We start from the raw sequence: 23,675 nt of genomic DNA on the forward strand, positions 1-23,675 counted from the left end.
TTTTCTTCTTCAAGGCAATACATAGGAACTCTAATCTTCTCCCATCTTTCTGTCTTGGAGCTTGCCATAATGAAATTCTGGTTGTGTGCGGTGGTGCACACCCCAGCAACTTGGCAGGCTGAGGCTAAAAAGATTGCAATTTTAAGGACATCCTCAGCAATTTAGTGAGGCCCTAAGCAACTTAGTGAGACCCTGTCTCAAAACAGGGCTGGGGATGTGGCTCAGTGGTAAAGTGCCTCTGGGTTCAATCCCCAGTGCCCCAAATAAATAAAAAAGAAATCCTATAATTTACCCTTGCCCGATACCAGGTTACAACCTGTTTCTCATTCCAAAGGGTCCTGCCAGTACCCTAGACAGGGGAGTGTTGCATAGAGAAGCCAAGGATGCAGAGGCAGATAGGCTTTGCTGGATTCCCCACCCAGTCTATCAAAAATGGATCACACCCTAGGAAGGCTTGCTGTGAGATTAGAAGGTCTTGAAAAGAATGTGGTAAGGAGGGAAATGGGGAGGGGGAGCTGGCCACTTCCCTTATCTCCAGTCCTTAGGAGAAGGTCTGAACTGCGTGAACTTGGTGTAAAGGAATGTACTCATAAAACATCAGAAGAAATTTACCTGCACTGCGGACATGCAGCCTATCCTATACCTTCCCCCAGTTCGTAGGCATGGGACAGCCCTCCATTGTATTCCAGCTGCCTCTGAGAAACAAGTAATAAATGTCCCAAATTTCTCCATTGAGTCAAGTTCTTTCTTCAGAATTGGAAAACAGTATGCTGGGCCTTTGCAACCCTGAGGTTGAAACGTTTTCTATGCTTTAATCTTGCCTATGCAATGAAGTCTTTTCTTTATTTGGTACTGGGAAAATGTTCTACCACTGACAAACATCCCCAAAACTTTTTATGTTTTACTTTGAGATACGGCCTCACTAAGTTGCTGAGGCCGGTCTTGAACTTCTGATTCTCCTACCTTAGCACCCCCTCCCCCACCCCCCAGGAGCTGGGATTACAGGTGTAAGGTCCTTTCTTAGCATCTGGATGGCCATTTTAAGAAAAACTTTTACTTTCCTGCCCAAGGTCATTTCTGAGAAAGGCCGACCACCCCCTCATACCAACCCAACCTCCCTCCCATTCTTTCCCACCCAAGGGCATATCACCACTCCCTCATACCAGCTCTACCCTTAACAGCCAGCATTAGGAGCCACCTGGATCTAATCCCTGAGCTTGCCCCATGAAGTCCCAAACCCCAAGTCTGTTTTGTCTCTCTTCTTCTGTGGAGAGATGTGCCTTTATTTGTCAGCTCTGACAAATAAACTCTAGTGTGTATCTCTGCCTGGTCTCCGTCTTTCATTTCTTGCTTGCCCCTCCCCGTCCCTCACTTTCCTTTCAACAGGTGTGTGCTACATTAGGCTTACAATGAAATCTTCATAAAAAGTCGTAAGTGTAAAGGACGATGGAAAAGCTCCGTAAACTCAACAAGCCAAAACAACTGTTTACCTGTCTGAGATTTTATTAGCAGGACCTTAGCGGCCAGTCGCAGAGGAGAAGGGAGGAGAGAGAGGGAGGGAGGGAGGAGGGGGAGGGAGGGAGGGGAGAGAGAGAGAGAGAATGAGTAAGAGAGTAAGAGAACAAACAGTATGGGCTTAACACAGGATGAGGAGGAGCAAGGCGAGTGGTCTGCTACTTCTTCATTGGCTGAGAGTTCGCGCCACTTCAGGGATTGGAGGTGCGCCATTCAAAGTTCGCACCATTCACAGGGATTGGAGGTGATGGTTTGTGTGCCATTCAGTGCCTCATGGACCTGAGCTCCCGGAAGAGAAGTGCTCCGGGCGCCATCTTTACCAACAGAAAGGCCCACTTTTCTGACCCTGTTCTCAGGATGCTATTCAAATCCTGTATCTTAAGGATTAACTTTCCCTTCCCTCCCTACACCCTTCCTTCTTTCCTTCCTTCTTCTTGATACTAGGGATTGATCAGGGGTGCTTTTCCAGTGAGTTACACCCCCAGCCCTTTTTTATTTTTGAGACAGAGTCTCATTAAGTTGCCCAGGCTGGCCTTGAACTTGTGATTCTCCTGACTCAACCTCCTCAGTCACCGGGAGTACAGGAATAGGCCACTACATCTGGCTCCTAAGTATTTTTCTAAATGGATTCAAAGTAGAAGTGACCTTAGAGAAAGCCTAGATCACTGTTCTCCTTTTCTAAAATGTTCTCAGCACATTCCTGATTAGCCCGTGGCCGTGTAGCCAAAGTCCTAACATAACTGAGGAAGACAAAAAGGGTTTACAGGGCAAGCATGCTGCTGGGTGCTGTGGCACACGCCTGTAGTCCCAGTGACTGAGGAGGCTGAGGCAGGAGGATTGCAAGTTCCAGGGTAGCCTCAGCAACTTGGTGAGGCCTTAAACAACTTAGTGAGACCCTGTCTCAAAATAAAAATAAAAAGGGCTAGGAATGTGGCTCAGTGGTTAAATGCCCTTGGGTAAAATCCCCAGTATAAAATAAAACCAAAAACTCTTCTGGTGGAATGGAGCCATGATCATTTCACAGACAATGAAAATTACTGGGAGATAAACAGATTTCATGAGAGGCCACCGTTTTAAATTTACAGCCCTTTTGCCAAAACTTTTTGATCATTTCAACAAAGTATGAATTTTATTTTCTTCTTGTTTGGGAACAAATCAGTGTTTGGGTTTCTGAAGAAGTAGTCTCCAGTTTCTATCTGCTGAGAAATCAAGTAAGGAAATCCAGTTCATGATCTGGTTACTCAAAACCACACATTAGAGTCTATTTGCTTTTCAGAGGAGAAAAGGACAGTATTGTTAAAAGGAGTGAGTGGGTGTGTCCTTGTTTCCAGATTGTTTTTTAGAGAAGGTGGAGTCTACTATTCTCTTTCTCATGCAATCTTGCTTCACAAATCCTGTCCCAATAAGTCGGCTCGTGGGAGGAGACCAGCTAACCCTGCTACCAAGGATATTCGATATCTGAGAGGGGAGGGGAGGGGAGAAATAAAAGGGCTGAGTTCCAGGTGTGTGGCACATTTTACTCATTCATTCCTCATGATGTTTCTCAGCAACCTGCAGAGGTCTGGAGTGCATTTTCTACACATAATGAAGAATCAGAGTAACTTTGTAATTTGCCCGAGATTCCATATTTTTTTTACTGCAATTGAATCCCAGGAATCTTTAACCCCCAAACTCATGATATGTCCATTATGTCAAACCATCTTTATAAATATGAATATATCCCAGCAACTTGGAGGCTGAGGCAGAAGGATCACAAGTTCAAGGCTAGCCTGGGTCATTTAGTGAGGTTGTGTCTCCAAATTAAAAAATAAAGCTGAGTGCAGCAGCACACACCTGTAATCCCAGCAGCTGGGCAAGCTAAAGCAGGAGGATTGTGAGTTCAAGATCAGCCTCAGCAATTTAGCAAGGCCCTAAGCAACTCAGCAAGTCCCTGTCTCTAAATAAAAAATATTAAAAAGGCCTAGGGATGTGACTCAGAGGTTAAGCACCCTGGGTTCAATTCCTGGTACAAAAAATAAAAAATCAAAAGGTCTGGGGATGTAGCTCACTGGTAGAGTGCCACTGGGTTCAATCCCCAGAACTGGTTGGAAAAAAAAAAGAATATGGGGATGATATCCTAATCATGGTATTTTCCACCAAAATTTTAAAAAGAGAAGAGCTTCATACTTAGAATGGTTTATGAAAAAACATTATGAGATGTCATCATTGAAACTGAAGCATATTTCACCAAGCTGGTATTGGGCCAGTGTCTATGGACACTGGTGAATCTTTCCCACTTTCCAGGATCACTGATGCCCATGGGCATGAGGAGGAAATGATGTGGGAAAAGAAAGTAGAGTCCATCAAAGACACTCCTTAATACTTTTGCCTTGTCCCTACTAGTTGCATCTCTGGCCCATAGACTAGGGTCCTCATCATGTTTAGTTGAGGATGACCTGTGATTCTAAATTCTAACTAAAAGTGCCTATGTTTTTTTTTTTTTCTTTCTTTCTTTTTTGGTACCAGAAATCGAACCTAGGGACACTGAACCACTGAGCCACATCCCCAGCCCTTAATATTTTTTATTTTGAGAGAAAGTCTTACTAAGTTGCTGGGATTATAAGACTTCACCTCTGAGCCTCCTCTATCATTTCATAGGAGAGTCAAGCTAGGATCTTGTCTTCTACCATAACTCAGCTCTGAAGATTGTTTTAGTCATTTCTCTCAACTTTTCCTCTAAAAATGTGTCTTGGTAGCTATTTTCTAACAGTCCTGCCTTGCCGCAGTCTGGCTGCAGCAAAATAACCCGGGGGGTGACGAACAACTTGTGTAGATTGATACAGCAGGAGTGAGAGCTATTTATTGTAGGACCGGAGGGGTATATATACATTCCACACAGCTTATCTTAATTAACATAAACTAGATACAGCAGTCAACCAATAAGGACTCTCCACACTTAATGGCTCGCTGGCGTTACTTCACAAACCACTCCCTCTGGCAAAATGCCAGGCGCCATCTTGACTTGTTTACAGACCCTAACATTTCCCCCTTTTGTTTAATTTAAATAATGACCATAGTGGTTTTTACACAAACACCATAAATAATCTGCTACAAGCAGAAGGGGAGGATATAAAATGCCACAATACCAAGCCAATTGATGGCTCCATGCAAGAAGCCCTTGGAAAAATTATACCAGCAATGACACCATTAGCAAGGATACTGAGTTACAATTTGTTGTAGATTACAGTTTGTTGTCTCAGTCCAGGTAAAGCAGTGTCTCAATAGATTAACTCACAGTCCAGGTAAATCACAGTCCAGGTAAGTTCTGCAGGCAGCTAGCTTAAATCACAGTCCAGATAAGTTTTGCAGGCAGCTAGCTTGATCCAAAGTCTCGTCCGGTTCTCAGCAAAACTGGAAATTCTTCCACCCTCGTCCTCACCAGCACTGGGATGAAGGCAGGAACTTTGGCAATGATGCTAAAGAAAATCCTGTAGCATTCCACTAAGAAAACAACCTTCTGAACAATTTAGTACATTATCTCAAGGTTTTTTTCACATCTGAAATAAGCCTTAATAGTGCTCATTACTCATTAGCTTCCCGGTGTGGGAGAACCATTGTAGCTACTGGCCTTGGAAATGATCAAACTTCAGGGACAGGGCCTGCTGTCTTTCGCCTGCAGTGCCCCAGGCAGCCCCAGATGGCCCTGGGGAGAGTCCAGGGAGTGTTCTGGACTCAAACTGCCACTGGGCACAGGGAGCAAGAGCCTGTGAGACCGTGCCTCCGGGTCAGGTTTGGATTTGGGCTCTCACAGTGGCGTCCTGCTCCCCAGGTGGGGGGTGGGGAAGAGCCGGCTGCCCCCGCTTGGAAAGTCCTTGCTGCGCCATGACTGGCTCACGCACATAGCAGCCGCCACACTGATTCACGCACCCTCCTGTAACGAAAAGTATTCAGTAATAGCCTTTTGCTGCAACTTTTTTCCTGATAATCCTTCCTCCTCTGAACTTTCTTCTTTCTGACTAGGGTTCCTGGGCTTCCGTCAACACATGCCCTAACTATTCTTGGTTCCACTGGGGTGCCTCCTTCCCTTAGTAATTTACCCCTTCCATATTTTCATCACAAAGACAATACAACATTTCAAGACAAAACAAGACACAAACATACTGTATCAATCTTCTCCATTTTCTCAAAATGGCCATTTTTCCTCTCACCCTATCTGCCTAGTGACGAGCAGATTTGCTCCCGTCCTATCTAGGGACGGGCAGCTTTTTGTTTTTTTTCATCACTTACCCCCGAGTGTCCCGGGGCTCCCCATACGGGCCACCATCTGCCACAGTCCGGCTGCAGCAAAATAACCAGGGGGTGACGAGCAACTTGTGTAGATTGATACAGCAGGAGTGAGAGCTGTTTATTGTGAGGACTGCAGGGGTATATATACATTCCACACAGCTTATCTTAATTAACATAAACTAGATACAGCAGTCAACCAATAAGGAATCTCCACACTTAATGGCTCTCTGGCGTTACTTCACAAACTACTCCCCCTGGCAAAATGCCAGGCGCCATCTTGACTTGTTTACAGACCCTAACACTGCCTATCTTTGTGTTTCAGTGGTTTGCTTCCCCACCCTCATGAATTACTGCAATACTTACTTTCTGTCATATTGTGGTTATTTGTACACTAATCTGTTTTTCCACCTCAGTACTAAGTTCTCCAGGGAGCAGGCAACATGTCTTGTTTATCTTTGCTTTCTACAGCAGAGCTTGCATAATCCACATAGGTGTTCAATTTTAATTTCAGAAATACACTCAAAATCGTAGTGCACATAAACTTTTATATCTTGTTGATTATTATATGTAACGGTTATAGCATAGTTTGTATAGTTTTTTAAAACTTATTTTTAAAGTGTTGTAAAGTACTTTAAATTATAAACAAAAATTAACTTTTTTGTGAAAGCTTTGATTCTGCCTATAATATTTTACAATGTGGAATGGATGAAATTAAAAAAAAAAAACATTTTAAAGACTCTTGGTACGTTTTACTACATTGATTTCCAAAAATTTTATTTGCTATGGTAGGCAGAACCCTAAAGTAGCTCCCCAAAGTTACCTATCCTAAATAAGCCCCAGGACTGACCATGATGACATGTCTTAGCTAGAGGGAGATTATTGGTGTGGGCCTCACCTATTCACTTGAACCCTTTACAAGCAAAAAGTTTGGCTGGGGATGTAGCAGTGTAGAGTACTTGCCTACCATGAATAAGGCCCTGGGGATAATTCTCAGTACCCACCCCCTCAACATACAGGAGGAAAAAAAGTTTTTTTTTCAATTGGTGCTAGAAGGGAACATCTGAAAGATTCAGAGTATGAAAAAGATTCAATGTACAATTGCTAGCTTTGAAGAAGAGAGTCTATTCAGAAGACCAGAACTGCCTCTAGTGTCTGAAAGACCCCTAGCTGTCAAACAAAAAATTCTCAGTCTAAAGCCCTGAACCCCTGAATGTGCTGGGTGCAGAGGTGCATGTCTGTAATTCCAATGATTTGGGAGTCTGAGGCAAGAGGATCTCAAGTTCAAAGCCAGCCTTAGCAATGTAGTGAGGAGTCAAGCAACTCAGGGAGACCCTGTCTCTAAATAAAATACAAAAAAGGACTGAGGTTGTGGCTTAGTGGTTAAGCACCTCTGGGTTCTATCTCTGGTACCGGTACCAAAAACCAAAAATAAAACCTCTGAATGTACAAACACCTGAATATCTTGGATAGCAGTTCTTCTGTAGAGCTTCAGGTTAAGAACCCAGCCTGGCTGACACTGGGATTTTGCGGCCCTCCCCCGCTCCATGAGGCTCTAGGTAAAGAGCTCAGGGCCCACCAGATCTCCTGAGCTAGAAAATGTGAGATTAAATGTTGTTTTAAGCCACTAACTTTGTGGCAGTTTTTTTGTGTAGCAATGGAAAAAAGAATACATTAGCTTATTGTATTAGCAAGGGCAGTCAGCCCTTGATATCCACAGGTTCCACAGAACCAACCAACTGCAGATTGAAAATATTCAGAAAAAAAATGTGGCTGTACTGAACTTGTGCAGAATTTCTTTTTATCATTATTCCCTAAACAATACAAGATAGCAATTATTTATGTAGCACTTACATTGTATTAGGTATTATAAGTTATCTAGAGATGATTCAAATTCTAAGGAGGACATGGGTAGGTTATGTTCAAATGCTGTGCCATTTTATATCAAGTTTCTGAGCATCTGAGGATTTTGGTATCCACAGAGGGTCCTGGAAGCAATCCCCAAGGTTATCAAGGGATGACTGTAATACATGAAATTGTCCATGTCACTGCAGGAAATACTGAAGAGAACCCCAGAATTGTGTGTTGTAATTAAAAGTCTTTGTTAAGAAGCTATTTAACATTTATTTTTGTTTGTTGCTGGTGGAAGTGAGCAAAAAAAGAAAAATACATTCTTTTCTTTTTCTCTTTTCTCTTCTTTTTTTTTTTTGATGGGGGGTCGGGGGTGGGCAGGTGTGGTGGCATATGCCTATAATCCCAGGGACTTGGAAGTCTGAGGCAGGAGGATCACAAGTTCAAGTGTAGCCTCAGCAAGTTAGCAAGACCCTTACAACTTAGCAATACCCTTTCTCAAAATTAAAAATAAAAAGTGCTAGAAATATAGCTCAGTGGTAAAGTTTCCCTGGATTTAATCCCCAGTACCAAAGGAAAAAGAAACCAAATTATAAAAATGTATTTTATCAATTTATATTTTGGTACTGGGGATTGAACCCAGGGGTGCCGCGTCCGGCCAAGGGAGCCGAGTCCGGCGAGGGACGGCGAGGTTAAAAGACACACAGGACACCAAGGTTCTTCATCCAGGAGTCAATAATAATCTTTATTGTTAACACACCTTTTTTTATACCCCAAGCAGCAGAAGTGGAAAACTACCCAAAAGCAGGAGGGAGGGGGGAGAAATTTAGTTTCAACATCTATTATTGTCAGGTACCGAAACCTCCCTTAACAATAAGTCCATCAGACCAGAAAAGGTCAAGGCATTCCCGTGGGATACATATGTCTCAGACGGATAAGCAGGAACAGAAAAACCGCAAGTTCGCCATGGCCTTGTGAGCTGGCCACACTGGCATGCAGAACAAACTAGTGGAGGTAGGGCTCCAGGGGCCAAGGTGGACCTGTTGCCAACAAGTCCCCCTCTTTTGTTTTTTGCATGCCAGTGGGAATCAAGTAGCCCCTGTCTTAGGTCGTTCACAGCCCTTGCGATGCTTACCCGTCTCTGGGAAGGCCCCGATTCCCTGGCTTAGGTCGCACAGCAAGCGTGAAAGTTGCCCGTCACTGGGTACTACAAGATCAGCTCAAGGTGTTATGACCTATCAAGACACTATTGCGGTAAACGCTTAACCGTCTCCACCTACGGGACCCATGACCGTCACCGCCGAATGGCAGATGTGATTGGACCGAGAGATTAGACAGCAAAGATCCTAGTACAGGAAGGCAAGAGGGAGAGGTATGCATAGAGAAAAGATATGGCAGGAGTTCTTCTTTTAAGGAGGACACTCATCTTCGGATAGGTCTGAAGTATATCTCAGAGAGGCGATCATCCATCTTCAAGCGTTGATAGTGAACCTGTATTGGCTTAGAGGCTAAGATATTAATTTGATCCTTAATGAATTGTACTATCTTATTTATAATGCAGGGTCCTATTGCCACTACTAGAAGGAGGCCTAACAATGGTCCCAATAAGGGAAGAAGATAAGGCAAAAATCCATTAAGTCCAGTCCAGAGAGGGTTCTCAAATAATTCCCTCCTCCTTTTTTCTAGGTCTTCTTAGAGTTGTTTAATTTTTGTGCGAACTATGCCAGACTTGTTAGCATAAAAACAGCACCTCTCCCCAAGGGCTAAACAAATTCCCCCTTGATTGGCAGTAAGCAAGTCTAAACCCCGCCTGTTCTGAAGAACTACTTCTGCTAGGGAGTCTATCTGGTCTTGTAAGTCTTTAATGGTTCCCGATAGGGTTTGCACATCATCTAGGATGATGTAGGATTGGAACTGTTAAGTAAAGAAAAGGTAGTTTCTAGGATATCTAATGTATTGGCATCTAAATCAGGAAACTGGGATTTGGGCAATATCAAGGGGTGGTATGTAGGCTTAGGGATCTCTGGCTTTAAAAGCTTAATCACCTGAAGGTGTTTGATAGCATCAGTGGGTCCTCCTCCATCAGAGACTCCGATGGGGGCCTGCATGGGCCAGCAGGAAGGTTTACCCACGACGCCCTCACATCCCGCCTCCGTTAACCGAGTCGTGATGCCTTCCCCTCCCCGGTCACCAAGAAAAGGAATATAATTATAAGTGGTCTCCCATTCTCCACGGGTGTTAGTTAGGATAGCCTCAAAATACTGTTTTCCTTGATTATTAACACAAATTGAGGCTGATGTATAACAAGAGATGTGCATTGCCGGGGTGTAATGACAAGTGGCGGGACAGCTTCCAAGAGTCTCAGTCGGATTAGGGACAACAAGTCCGGGCTTATTAACACATACCCATTTTGGTTGTTTAAATCCTCCGATGTTTTCATTGAGTTCAGCCGCCATGTAGGCTACTTTAGTCCCACAATCAATGCTCTGGATATAACCAGAGGGGGCCGAGTGCTGGGGCCCTCCCTTACACTCACAAGGGGCTCCAAAAAGATATTCATGAATATTCCCAGGTGGGGGGTCAAGCCCTCCTTCAGCAAACCTGTCCAGAAGGAATGCCACAAGAGGGGTCCAGCTCATGAGGTGTGTCTCGGCACTCACTTGAAGGGGTGAGAACAACAGCGGCAGGATCAGCCATCTTGGGAACTTCATTTTGTCTTGAATTTTCATTCACCGGTCTGGTGCAGCACTCTGGGATCCAAATGGGCTTCTCAGTTCCTGGGGGAAAAACACATACAGCTCCCCTCACTCTAGCTAAGAGTGGAGCCGGGGGTTGCCACTTTCCAGTGGATAAATCTTTCCACCTTATTTGAGCATCTTGTACAGTGGGAGGGGAAAAGTGGCGTTGTGCAGCCGTGCGCCCTCCAGTGTCAGTGAGTAAAAAATTTAAAGTAAATAAGGTTATGCTTAGAAGTGCTTGTGGTCCCTGACAATTCTGGTATATCTCCCCCTCTTTTGTTTTTTGTAAATAAGTTTTTAAATGTTGATGGGCTCGTTCCACGATAGCTTGTCCCTGTGGATTATAAGGGATTCCAGTCTTATGATTAATTTCCCATTGGGTGCAAAACCGTTGAACCGCCTGGCTTACATATGTGGGACCATTATCAGTTTTGAGGCATCGTGGGGTGCCCATGGAGGAAAAGGCTTTTAGAAGATGACTGATTACATCCTTAGCCTTCTCTCCAGTATGTAAGGTGGCAAAAATGAAGCCAGAATATGTGTCAGTGGAAACATGTATAAAGGAGAGCTTACCAAAGCTAGGGAAGTGTGTAACATCAGTTTGCCAGACATCATTAGGTTGTAGTCCTCTTGGATTAACCCCAAGGGAAGGAGAATGAATAAATGGTGCACAGGTTGGACATAATGAGACAATCTGTAAAGCTTGGTCTCGTGAACATCCTGTGTGGAAGCGTAAAGACTGTGCATTTAAATGAAATTTGTTATGGAATTGTAAGGCCTTATCATATTTGGTCGTCACACAGGAAAGGCCAACAGCATGAGTAGCAGCGTCTGCTTTTGCGTTGCCCTCTGACAAAGGTCCAGGGAGCCCTGAATGGCTTCGGATGTGGCCAATGTATAGAGGATCTCGTCTAGCCCAAATGAGAAGCTGAACTACCTGTAGTTGTTCTGTGATGGTGGATTGCTTTCCAATATATGATGCTGTTTCTATGACTAGAGCCAGATTGGCTACATACAAGCTGTCAGTATATACATTAAGAGGAATAGAACTATAGACTTTGAGAGCTATGATTAAAGCTTCAACTTCCGCCTTTTGGGCCGACTGACCTGACACAGGTTGTCGGAGAATTTGAGATCCATCAAAAACGACGGCAAATCCATTTTTGGCCCCATCTGTATATACAGTTTGGGCCTTTGGAATAGGTTCCCTTTTCATAATCTTTGGGAAGATAATGGGACACCTTTTAAAGCCCTCCAAAAGTCTATGTTTAGGGAAGTGATTATCAATCTGACCCTTGAAGCTGTACAGGAAAAGACACCAAAGGTCATGTTCTTGTTGTAACTTGTGTATCATATCTTGAGTGTAAGGTTGAATAAGTATGTCAAAGGTTTTTGCAAACAATGCATCACCCAAATATTTAGCCTTCCAAATTAAGTTAATAACTAGCTCATAAAAGGGAGTCAGTACCCGGGGGTTAGAAGCCGGCAAGTGGACCCAATAAATGGGACCCGTTTGCCAGAACACTCCTGTGGGAGTAATTTTAGAAGGTAGAACTATAAATGACAAGGGCAGAGAATAATCTATCTGCGTAATCTGCATGTCCTGCAGAGCCTCTTCTATTAGCCTCAGTGCTCGTAAGGCTTCTGGTGTAGGTACTCTACACGACGTAGGAGAAGGATCTCCTCGCAAGAGGTCATACAGGGGTTTGAGCTCTCCAGTTGGAATATGAAAGGACGGGCGCAGCCACTGTATTTCTCCGAGGAATGTCTGCCACTGATGTAAAGTTTTGAGCTGATTTATCTGGAACTGGGGTCTCTGGGGAAAGATTCCTATGTTATTAATGATGTATCCCAAATAATTGTAAGGGTGTTGAAACTGCACCTTTTCGGGTGCTATGACCAGCCCTGCCCCTTTTAGAAGGGATTGGAGGACTTCATAAGATTGAAGAAGCCTTTCTTTCTTGGGCCCTGCCAGTAAGATGTCATCCATATAATGAATGAGGTAGAGCTGTGGGAACTGCTGTCGAAAGGGTCGCAAAACCTCAGCTACAAAATATTGGCACATTGTAGGACTATTAGTCATCCCTTGAGGTAGGACGGTCCATTCATACCGTTGGTAAGGTTCCCTAAAGTTTGTGGAAGGCAAGGAAAAAGCGAAACGCTTTCGGTCTCGTGGGTCTAAGGGGATAGAAAAGAAACAATCTTTTAAATCTATGACAATAAGATGCCAATCCTTTGGGATGGCAGTAGGAAAGGGTAGCCCTGGTTGTAAGGGTTCCATGGGTTGCATAGTTTTATTAATAGCTCGTAGGTCCTGAAGAAGTCTCCACTTCCCAGACCCCTTTTGTATAACAAAAATAGGGGTATTCCAAGGGGAGGTAGAGGGCACCACGTGTCCTAACTCAAGCTGGTCTTGAACTAATAGGGAAGCGGCCTGTAATTTGTCCTTAGTTAGGGGCCACTGTTCTACCCACACAGGGTCATCTGATAACCAAGTAATGGACAGTGGAGGTGGCCGCACTTCAGTGGCCCCTAGGATAAATTTCCCAGTCCTCTCCGGTCTCTTCCCCGCCGGGTAACCTGTTCTGCTGGATCCACGGGTGATATTCTGCCCTCATGTCTCTTTCCTAGTCCCCTTCCAGGGATCCATCCCATGTCTAGCATTGCATCATTAACAAAGTCATTATTTCCTTTTAAAGTCTGGGTAGTGAGAATAGCCCCCATTTGATGAAGCAAGTCCCTCCCCCAAAGGTTCGTGGGGAGTCCAGTCACTACATAGGGCTGGAAATGGCCACTATGTCCTTCGCCATCTCTCCATTTTAAAAAGGAGGCACTTCTTTTTGGTCGGGTCTGTCCTATCCCCTGTAATATGGCCGAGGGACTCTGGAGGGGCCAGGCAGGTGGCCATTGTTTTTCAGAAATGACAGAGACATCCGCCCCCGTATCTAGTATTCTCTTGAAAGCCTTGTCCTGTATCTCAATGGTCAGGTTGGGACGCGAATCCAAATGAGCTACCCAAAAGGCCTGGGGAGTTCCAGTGAAGCCAAAGCTGCCGTCGCCCCGGGACCCACGGAGGGCGTGCCCAGGAATGGAAGCTAAGGGTAGCAGCAGCAATTGAGCTATATGCTCCCCGGGGGGAAGAATAACAATTCCTTGGGTAGCTTTTACTACTATTTTTATTTCTCCCTGATAATCAGCATCAACAACCCCCGTAAGAATCTTCAAGCCCCACTGAGTTGCGCTACCTCGTCCCAACACTAGTCCCACCGTCCTCTCTGGCAGGGGTCCAAAAACCCCAGTAGGCAGCGTCTGAGGTCCCATTTGGGGAGTTAATACCGCTCGGGAGGTGGAACTGAGGTCCAGTCCTGTGCTTCCTGGTGTTCCCCTGGGGAGTTCCCAGATAGAAAGGGGTTGGTCAGTGGGAGGCGGCGGAGACGCCCACTCCCTGGGGCACTGTTTCGTCCCTGCATTGCCCCGTACACTTTGGCTTCCGGGGCCCGGGGCGGGCCCCTGCTCCCGTTTCCCGACGGTATTGGGTTACCCTGGATGTCAAATTTTGACCTGCACTCACTGCTCCAATGATTTCCTTTATGACATCTAGGACAAATTCTAGGCATCCCTCTGCCAGCACCCTCGCTCCTTTCCGGGCAGTTTCTCTTTATATGTCCCTCTTTCCCACACTTAAAACACCCCTTAGAGCGGGTTCCCCTGTTATCAGCTTTTTGCATTCCAGTCTTAAGGGCAGCAGCCAAAACCTGACCAGTAATATGAGGCCCATCTATATCTTTGCATGCTCGAATCATGTCATCTATACTTTTGGCCCAGGAGGACTTAATAGCATTTTGGCAGTAAGTGTTAGCGTTTTCATATGCCAGTTGTCTAATAAGTGGCATAGCCTGTTCTAGATTAGGGAATATTTTTCCTGCAGCCTGCATTAGGCGGGCTATAAAGTCTGAATAAGGTTCAGAGGGTCCTTGAGAGATCTTGGAAATTTTTGCTTCAGTCTTAGAAATGGGCAGGGCTTTCCAGGCATGAACTGCAGCTGAGGCTATTTGAGCATAAACACCTGGGTCGTAATTAATTTGTTGGCCTATGGTGGCATACTGCCCAGTTCCTGTCAACATTTCAGCATTTCGCCGTTGATGGCCCGCGTTCAGGTTAATCTGAGCCAGCTCGCGGCACCTTTCATGATATTCACTTTTCCACAATAAGAAATCCCCTCCAGATAACACAGCCCTGCAAAGTTGCTGCCAATCATTGGGTATCAGTTGACTGGCTGAGAAAGACTCGAAGAGGGTCAATGTGAAAGGGGCATGAGGTCCATAATTAATGACCGCCTCCTTAAGCTGTTTTATGTCCTTGAAGGCTAGGGGGACATGGGCTCTGGCCGGCTGTCCATCAGCATCGGCGTTTTCAATCATTGGAAAAACCTGAGCCGCTCTAGAACCCCAGTGGACCCCCGCCCGTCTAGTAGGGGCGTCCTCATTCCAATCAGGATTATAGGGAGGAGGTGCGGCAACTGAGGGGGCCCTAGGCACCCTCACATTTGCCCTTTTAAGGCGATGTTCTAGTTCCTCTATCTCCCTTTCTAATCCCTCCTCTTCCTCAGAGAGAGAACTGAGGTCCTCAGGATCATTTTTGGGCTTAGAAATCTGGAGGCGTTTCCTACCCCCTGAGCCCGAGTCCTCAAGAGGACCCTCATCCTTTAAGGATTCTGCCATTTGCTCCTCCTGCACCTGATTAAGGACCTGTTCACATTCAGCAAGCTGATCCTTGATCTTTACTTTATCTGTTAATAAAGCATCCTTTACCAACCTCCATAAGGAAAAGGTGGCAACTGGGACACTGTCCGAGCCCCGGTCCCTCAATAATTTCTGAAGGTCATGCCTCACCAGGTCCCAGTCACTATTATTAAGAAATCCTCCTGTTAGAAACCAAGGACAAGCCTGGGCAATAATTTCAACGAATTCGGTTGCAGTCTTAGTTTTTATTCCTGTTCCTTGTGTATTTAACAGCTCTTTCAGTTCGTTGGCCAGACGAACCTTCGCTGTTGAGTTACCCATGGTACGTACCCTGTCTCTTTAAATTATCTTTAAACCAATCCTCCCCCTTCTTTCTTAGAAGGTGAGCCCCGTCCGCTTACCCCTGCTTTCCGGATCTCGGTGGGACCTCCAATTGCCGCGTCCGGCCAAGGGAGCCGAGTCCGGCGAGGGACGGCGAGGTTAAAAGACACACAGGACACCAAGGTTCTTCATCCAGGAGTCAATAATAATCTTTATTGTTAACACACCTTTTTTTATACCCCAAGCAGCAGAAGTGGAAAACTACCCAAAAGCAGGAGGGAGGGGGGAGAAATTTAGTTTCAACATCTATTATTGTCAGGTACCGAAACCTCCCTTAACAATAAGTCCATCAGACCAGAAAAGGTCAAGGCATTCCCGTGGGATACATATGTCTCAGACGGATAAGCAGGAACAGAAAAACCGCAAGTTCGCCATGGCCTTGTGAGCTGGCCACACTGGCATGCAGAACAAACTAGTGGAGGTAGGGCTCCAGGGGCCAAGGTGGACCTGTTGCCAACACAGGGGCACTTTACCACTGAGCTACATTCCCAGCCCTTTTCATTTATTTATTTATTTCAAATTTTAAGATAGGGTCTCCCTAAATTGCCTAGGATGGCCTCAAACTTGAAGTCCTTCTACCTCAGCCTCCCACCTCTCTACCATTGCAGGTGTGCCCCCATGTACTCAGTTTATTAAAACCTTAGTTAAATAAATTTTATATAAAACATGGGAAACATGCCCCCTAAACTCATTGCTTCCTAACCATTTTACATTTAATATTATTTATGCTTTCAAAATTGATTGTGTCTAAGGCATTCGTGTGGCAGAAATGCAGTGCAATTGTTTTTGTCTTTGTATTTCTTCCCAATACCAGGGGAAGTGATATCATCTTTGAAGCTTGAAATTGTTCATTGTAGGCATATTTACATCATGTAAACTAGCAGTTGCCTTTTCTGAGCCATTAAGATGTCACAAAAGCTTTCCTGAATCTTGCATCAGAAGTGGAGTCTTCTTCCTTTTGGGTAAGGACCCAAGAGAATGAAAAGTCAGACACAGCTGGCAGACATCTGGCTAATGTGAGGAGACAGCTCCAGTGAGAATGGACAATGTCGAAAAACGCAGAGAGGGAGATGGAGATAAACAGGACCTGGCAGCATGGTCTGACCGCATCTCCAGCAGTGCCGGATCCTACCTCTAATCCTACGCTGTTTAATTAAGTGAGCTAATAAATTCATTTTGCATTTATGTATTTATTGTTCCGCAGTGCCGGGGCTTGAGCCCAGAACCTCTCACATGCAGGCAAGTGCAACTGTGTTACATCCCCACCTTCTTTTTGTATTTAAGTCAATTTGGGTTGAATATTTTATCATATCTAAAACTAGCATAAATTATATAGCAGAATTTGTATCCGGTCCTGAATTATACTGCTAGCCACCCAAACAGGCCTCACTGAGAGCAATAACTTAGAGGAAGGATAATTCTCCTGACCTCAGTTTTGTTCTGATCTTGTGTTATCTATAATCCCCTCTTTTATAAACATATGTTTGCTTCATTTAATAAGCCTTATATCATTTCCCTTGCAGGCTGGGATTTGTTCTTCTCCCTGAACCCTTTTTGTTGGAATGGCAGGCATGTTTTTTTAAGGTACTGGTGATTGAACCCATGGGTGCTTTATCACTGAGTTAAGTCCCCAAATCTTTATTTTAAACTTTGAGCCAAGGTCTCACTAACTTGCTTAGGGCCTTGCTAAATTGCTGAAACTGGCCTCAAACTTGCAATCCTCCTGCCTCAGTCTTCAGGGTAGCTGAGATTACAGGTCTGTACCACCATGCCTGGCGAGTGGTGGGAACTTTTATCAGGTGATCTAACAGCTATTCTGCCTTACCTTCTTCTATGATAATGAAAACAGTTTTATAGAGAGTGGTTGGTCAAGCTCCCAAAGAGGAGTCAGGACTGTTCTAAGCTGTCCAGGTCATCTTGTTGTGCTTTATTACCTATTTGCTTTCCTGCCTTCCTTACAGCTAAGTGTGGCTAGGTGACCTAGTTCTAGAATCTATTCTTAGCTCATAAGACAGACATATGCAATCAATCTCTTTTCTGTAATCACTCAATGAATATTTTTATATGTACCATGTGTGCTGGTGTGAGGGCTGTGGAGATGAGCAAAACAATCTAATCCTTACAGCCTTGGACTGTAGCCTGTTGGCCACCATGTGCGCCCACTTGGTCCACTTTAACTTAGACACTTTGAGTATCATCCTTTGATCTTCCCTTCCTCCTTTGAAAAGAGGGGCCATATTACCTGCCTTGTAGCATCTTTTTTCATGTCTATGACTTTTTTTCCCCCTACATCTGATGGCAAAGCAAGATAGATATCAATGGCTGGAAAAAGGAAGCCACAAATATATTTAAATTTTGTTTATTCATTATCAGAGTGCCTTACCAAGTTATCATATCTTTGGGGTTTTTTTCGTGGGGGGTGGGTGGGGTGGTAAGGGGGATTGAACTCAGGGGCACTCAGCCACTGAGCCTCCTTCTCAGCCCTATTTTGTATATTATATAGAGACAGGGTCTCGCTGAGTTATTTAGAGCCTTGCTAAATTGCTGAGGCTGGCTTTGAAATGGAGATCCTCCTGCTTCAGCCTCCTGGGCTGCTGGGATTACAGGTGTGTGCCACCATACCTGGCAAATTATCATGTCTTATTGATGTGTGCTGACCAAGTTAGAGCTAAAGGCCACAACATGCATACATTGATTGCTGGGAGCCATTAGCCAAGTAGGTATGACAATTTCCTTGCCAGCGTACCCCATGTTGCTGACATGTTGCAGTGACATTGAATGTAGGTGACCTTGCTCAAGGACCAAGGCAGATTAGGGTGTTCCCGGTTTTAAGATAATCGTGTTTAGGGCGTTCCCAGTTTAGGTTCCAGGTTTAAGGTTTAAGATTATTCCTGCTGGGAATAGGGCGTATCCTGCTGCCTGAGTTCCCCTTGAGTTCTCACGGGATTTAGACAGTATATTTTGTGAGACAGAAGCCCAGTGGAGGTGGATTTGGGCAGAGAACGTGGATTTGGGAAGAGAACGTGGATTTCCCCAGAACGTGATTGTAGACGGCTGGTGTGAGTTCGGGAATAAAGAGTTGCTGTTTGAATCTACAAGCTGTGTGGTGGCTCGTGATTGTGTGCCCAGCCAGACTGCGGCATTTGTGCCCAGCCAGACTGTGGCAATTGATTGCAATGGCTCAGTGGTTAAGTGCCCCTGGGTTCAATCCCTAGTACCAAAAAAAAAAAAAAAAAAAGAGAGAGAGAGAGAGTCTTCATAGCATCACCTGGTCTTAATTTCATTTATTTACACTTTTAAAATTGCATTCCATGAATCAGAACCTTTTAAGCTCTTATCCAGTTTTTTAGTATATTTCCAGTTTTTGAGGATTCTCTTAGTATTTCCAAGTTATTTGCAAACAAAACCAAAGGTGACATTGTTTTCCAACCACATATTTATCTATTAAGACAGTTGTAAGCATAATTTTCAAAAGAAGTGAGAGAATAATGTGGCATGACTAAGCACAAACTTGTCAAACTTGCCAGTAGATGAGCACATGTGTTCTTTTCACTTCAGGTCACATAGAAGAAGAGCACAATTTTTCTTAGTGTTCAAGGTCATCACAACCTTGTTCAACCTTTAACTGCATATCATAAACACAGACTTTTCTTGGAAAACAATTTCCAGGCTATTGAAAAAAATGTCCAACTCAGTCTATCACAGTTTTAAAATTATCAAGGAACATGAACAACACAGTATAAGCAAAATTACTTGTTTCTGTAGGTTAACTCTGTACACTGCAATGGATAAGAAGATTCTCCCATTGATGTGATGATTATCTTACAAGCATTTTTAAGAAGAGAACTATCAGGACTTTAAATGGGTTTTGAAGAGCTAATTTTAAATGATTAAAATTTTGGAAAGCATATCATATGTATGTATGATACAGAGGACCTCTGAAATTATTCTTTTTATTTTAGTATTGAGGATTGTACCCAGAAGCATTTTACCACTGAGTTACACCCCAAGCCCTTTTTATCTTTTATTTTGAGACAGGGTCTTGCTAAGTTGCTTAGGGCCTTGCTGAGTTGCTGAGGCTGGCTTTGAACTTGCGATATCCTACCTCAGCCTCCCAAGGAAGTGTAGCTTCATTGGAATCACAGTTCTGAACCTGCACCTGGCTCTGAAGAATTTTTTAAAGACAAGGTCCAAGCCAAATCTGACCCACCACCTGTTTTTGTACTTCTGTGAGCTAAGAATAATTTTTATATTTCTAATGGTTAAAAAAAATCAAAAGAAGAATAATATTTCATGATGTGTAACACCTATCTGAAATTCAAATTTCAGTGTCCACGAATAAAGTTTTATTGGAACACAGTCTTCCCATCCATAGGGTAGTGGCTGCTTTCACACTACCATGGCAGAGCCGAATAGTTATAGTAGAGATGTTTTAGCCCACAAGGCCTGAAGTAGTAACAAAAATCTGGCTCTTTCCAGGGAAAGCCTACTGACCCTAAGAACTTTCCTCTGAAGAAACACAAGCCTTCAGTAAACGGAAGTCTTCTTCATCAAAATTTCCCATGTCTGTGTCACATTGTTTAAAAAATATACGAATTTAGTGAATGAAGATCATACACTTCCTAGAAGGATATTGATGTCATAGAATACAATAATAGACATGTTTATTATATTTAGGATGCTTATTTTCCCATCTTATGTTAGTGGAGCATATTTATTAGAAACATGCACTTTAGGGTCACACTTATTGTTTGGAGTTTGGTGAGCTTTCTGTGACCTTGAACTAGTGCTTTAGCCTCTTTTTTGGTACTGAGGATTGAACCCTGGATGCTTTACCACTGAGCTAGTCCTTTTTTAAAAATAATTTTTATTTTGAGACAGGGTATCACTAAGTTGCCCAGGGTGGCCTTGAACTTAATCTTCTTTCCTGAGCCTCCCTGGGATTATAGGCATGTATCACTATGCCCAGCCCTGTGACTTAGCCTTTTGTAAACCTCAGGTTTCCTATAAAGGCAGGGCAATGACGACTCCAACCTGATAGACTTGTGATGTCAAGTGGGTAAGTGTGGTGATTTCTTTTCTTTCTTCCTCTCTTCCTCTCTTTCTTTCTTTCTTTCTTTCTTTCTTTTCTTTTCTTTCTTTCTTTCTAAGAGGAATTACTTAGCTTGATACCTGGTATACAGTAGGTATGCAGTATATTTTGACTATTGCCATCATCTGAAAATGTCACTTTCACTCTTTGTTGTCCCACTCCTAACAGTGCCTATAACTTCTTTGACAAGGAAATCCACAAGATTCTGCTGGTATACTTTGAAGTAGCCAGAGCCCCTCTCTCTGTATTACTATCTGCAGAAAAACTGTCCTCATTTGTATCTAAGAGCATACTTGTCAGGAGAAGGAGAAAAAGGGAAGCTTAGGAAGTCTAGAAACAAAACCACAGTGCTAACATGGTGGGAGGCTGTTTGACAGCTGGATTACAGCTTACAAGCAGAGGGGCACATTGGGATTATTCCCTCCTGTTAGACTCCATTCCAGCTTTCTCTATGGAGAGCGTGCATTTCTTTGATGGGTTTGTGGATGGAAGCTCCTCTGATTTGATAGCTAGTCTTTTTCTTAGAATGGATGATTTTTTTTTTTCATTTTATGTTAGGTTCACATTGCCATTTTTCTTTCATGATTTCCTACTAGAAAACTTCTTGGAGAATCACGGGGGTGTGGTTCTTAGAATCTTGGTGATTTTTTCACACTGGGCTTGCTACCATCTGCCTCCTGCCTGAGCCATTCTGCCCTCAGGATCATTATGGCTCTGTAAACCTTTGGATGAACCAGGGCCCAGCAAACTCGTAGTTCCTCTGCTATGATGCGTCTCCTCTTTTCTTTCCTCATTTCTAAATGGGTCCTGAGCCACCTCAGCCGAGATGCTCTTTTCTGCTCACCAGGGGACACTCTGGGAACAACAGATAAGAACACTTTTTTTCCTTGATTCTCACAAAACAAATCTCTGCCTAAACACAGCCAGAAGGGGAAAGAAATCCCTGCTAAGCCAACTCTTCCCCCCCCCCCGCAAGTTATTTCAAGAAATATCAGAATTCTAAAAAGTAGCAGAGCTCCCCACAATGCAACTTGGAAACAGAATCCCTACTGGTCTTCTGCTCCCTCCCTATTTTTTAAAATCACATAAAAGAGTTAATTTTACTTCCTGCTTTGGTGTCTTCACATATCATTTTGAGGAAAATGCCTTTAAATTTTATCCTTGCTCCTCAATGATGGTTGAGCAGGAACTGTTAATTGAATTTAGTCACTCAAAACAAGCACAAAATATTTCAGCATTCTTACATATTCTGGTTGGATTCGTGGTTAAGAAGACAAACACATTCACACCTCAGCCTGGTGTGTGGATAAAACCAAAACAGTCATGCTCACAGGCATGCCCGTGAGAGGAAGGGGTGGAGGTGGGCTGTGTCTACTGGAAGGAATAGCTCTCGTCATCATATTCCAGCTCATCTTCCTCCTCATCCTCCAGCAGTCCATACTTAAATTTTCGGTAGACTGTGCCATCTTGGCTCATGTAGACGATGTCATCATTATCATCCTCATCATAGTCCTGGTCCCTATACTCGATCATCTGGTCCTCTTCAAAGCTGGTGCCCTCGCCATAGCTGCTCTTATAGGAGGAGTATGACCTGGCAGGGTCAGCCAGCTTTTCATAACCGGTCTTTTGTACTGGCTGGACTTGGCCCCGAGACTTCCTCCAGACAAACACGGCAGCCCCCAGCAGAAGCAGTAACATGACGGAGGAGGTGATCAACAGAGCAGTCTTGGAGCGCTCAGCAGCAGACCCAGGCTCACTTCTTCCAAGGATGCACTCGTCTTTTGGAAGATGACCCCAAAGGCAGGGGAGAAAAGGAAAAGATGGCAGAAAAGAAACAGAATTGGGGAAATTAGTTTCTGAGGTAAAGAACATCATTAAAAAAAAAATCTAAAAATGTAAGAGTCATGGTCTAATTTTCTTAGGAGGTACACCACCCTACAAAATCTTAGCATGTACCCTATGAGAGTCCCAGTCCATGCTTGATAAAACCACGACACCCTTCTAGAACGAGGGTCAATTTGAGACCAAAGGGAGTTCCCTTATCTCCATCAGTCATGGGTCAGTCTCCAAATGTTCAATGTATCAATTGATTCTTCTATTTCTCTCCTGAGAAAGTATTTCACCATGGTCCATGCTTTAGTATTGCTAAATGACATTCTGATTTTTTTCTAAGACTGAGTCCTCTCCCAGCTACCTATAAGCCTGGCCCACAACAACTATCCTACTCTTCCAGGGCAGGAGAAGATAATTTATAAAATTTTATCCTGTCACTGATTTCTATGACCATGTAGAGCCTTAGAAATTACTTAGACCAGTTTATTTTTTGATAGTTGAGAAAATTAAGGCCATGGAGAGGAAATGAATTGTTACATTGTCAGAGACAAGACACTATGGAACAACCAGAATTCCAGTCCATTAACCTTAACTCCATGGGACAGTCTAGACACCTGAAGGAAACATAGTGTGACAACTGGTGCTTGGCTTCTTGGAGTTTTGTGCCACTCGCCTAGCAGGAACAGAAGTACTGTACCATTTAAATCCTGCCTACCAACTTGAGTGACAGGGCATTTCTCCTAGCATAATTAGGATTTCTGAAGTTAAGAATTTTGCCCCTTATTATCCATTGGCTTCTGTTTTGATGCCTTAACTGAGAACATGAAGTAACTGAAACAGTGCTGTAGAAGGAAGGATTAAACCATTACTTAGCAATAAGCTCCATTTTCTTACTTTACACTCATTTGTTCAGGCAATATGACTTGAGTAATTTGCTTAATTTATTTCCTTTTCTTTAGCTCACCATATAGGAGTGTGAAAGAGTATAAAAAGCTGGAAAAAAAAAACACCCAAACTATAAGAACAGGTTGGGTGTACAAGTTGTAGTACATAGTAGATTCTCCATAAATATTGATTGGACCACTTGGATCTGCCCCCAGGATTCTTTTATAGGAGATTCTAGATACATTTTACACATTAGCTTAATGAGTATAATAGTGGTACCAGGTATGATAATTTATGCTTACTAAATATCTTGATATTTATTAAGGTGATATTTCCAAATTAGATCTGATTCATCGCTGCTATGTATGTGTGTGT

The 23,675-nt window shown here is 43.7% G+C and overlaps 1 protein-coding gene across 2 annotated transcripts in view; it reads right to left on the reverse strand.

Moving 5' to 3' along the window:
• Positions 1-18,749: 18,749 nt before the first annotated feature.
• Pcsk5 (proprotein convertase subtilisin/kexin type 5) overlaps positions 18,750-23,675 on the reverse strand; it is a 449,712-nt gene continuing 444,786 nt past the window's right edge. For both annotated transcript variants that reach the window (XM_046459433.2, XM_046459431.2), the window contains one exon: positions 18,750-22,360. In XM_046459433.2, the coding sequence (XP_046315389.1) occupies positions 21,954-22,360 (407 nt within the window). In that variant the 3' untranslated portion in view covers positions 18,750-21,953. The remainder of the gene's footprint in view (positions 22,361-23,675) is intronic.

This window comes from Marmota monax, unplaced genomic scaffold (genome assembly GCF_021218885.2).
Source record: "Marmota monax isolate L192 unplaced genomic scaffold, Marmota_monax_Labrador192_F-V1.1 WCK01_AAM20220418_F8-fsc00059, whole genome shotgun sequence".
Lineage (NCBI taxonomy): Eukaryota > Metazoa > Chordata > Mammalia > Rodentia > Sciuridae > Marmota > Marmota monax.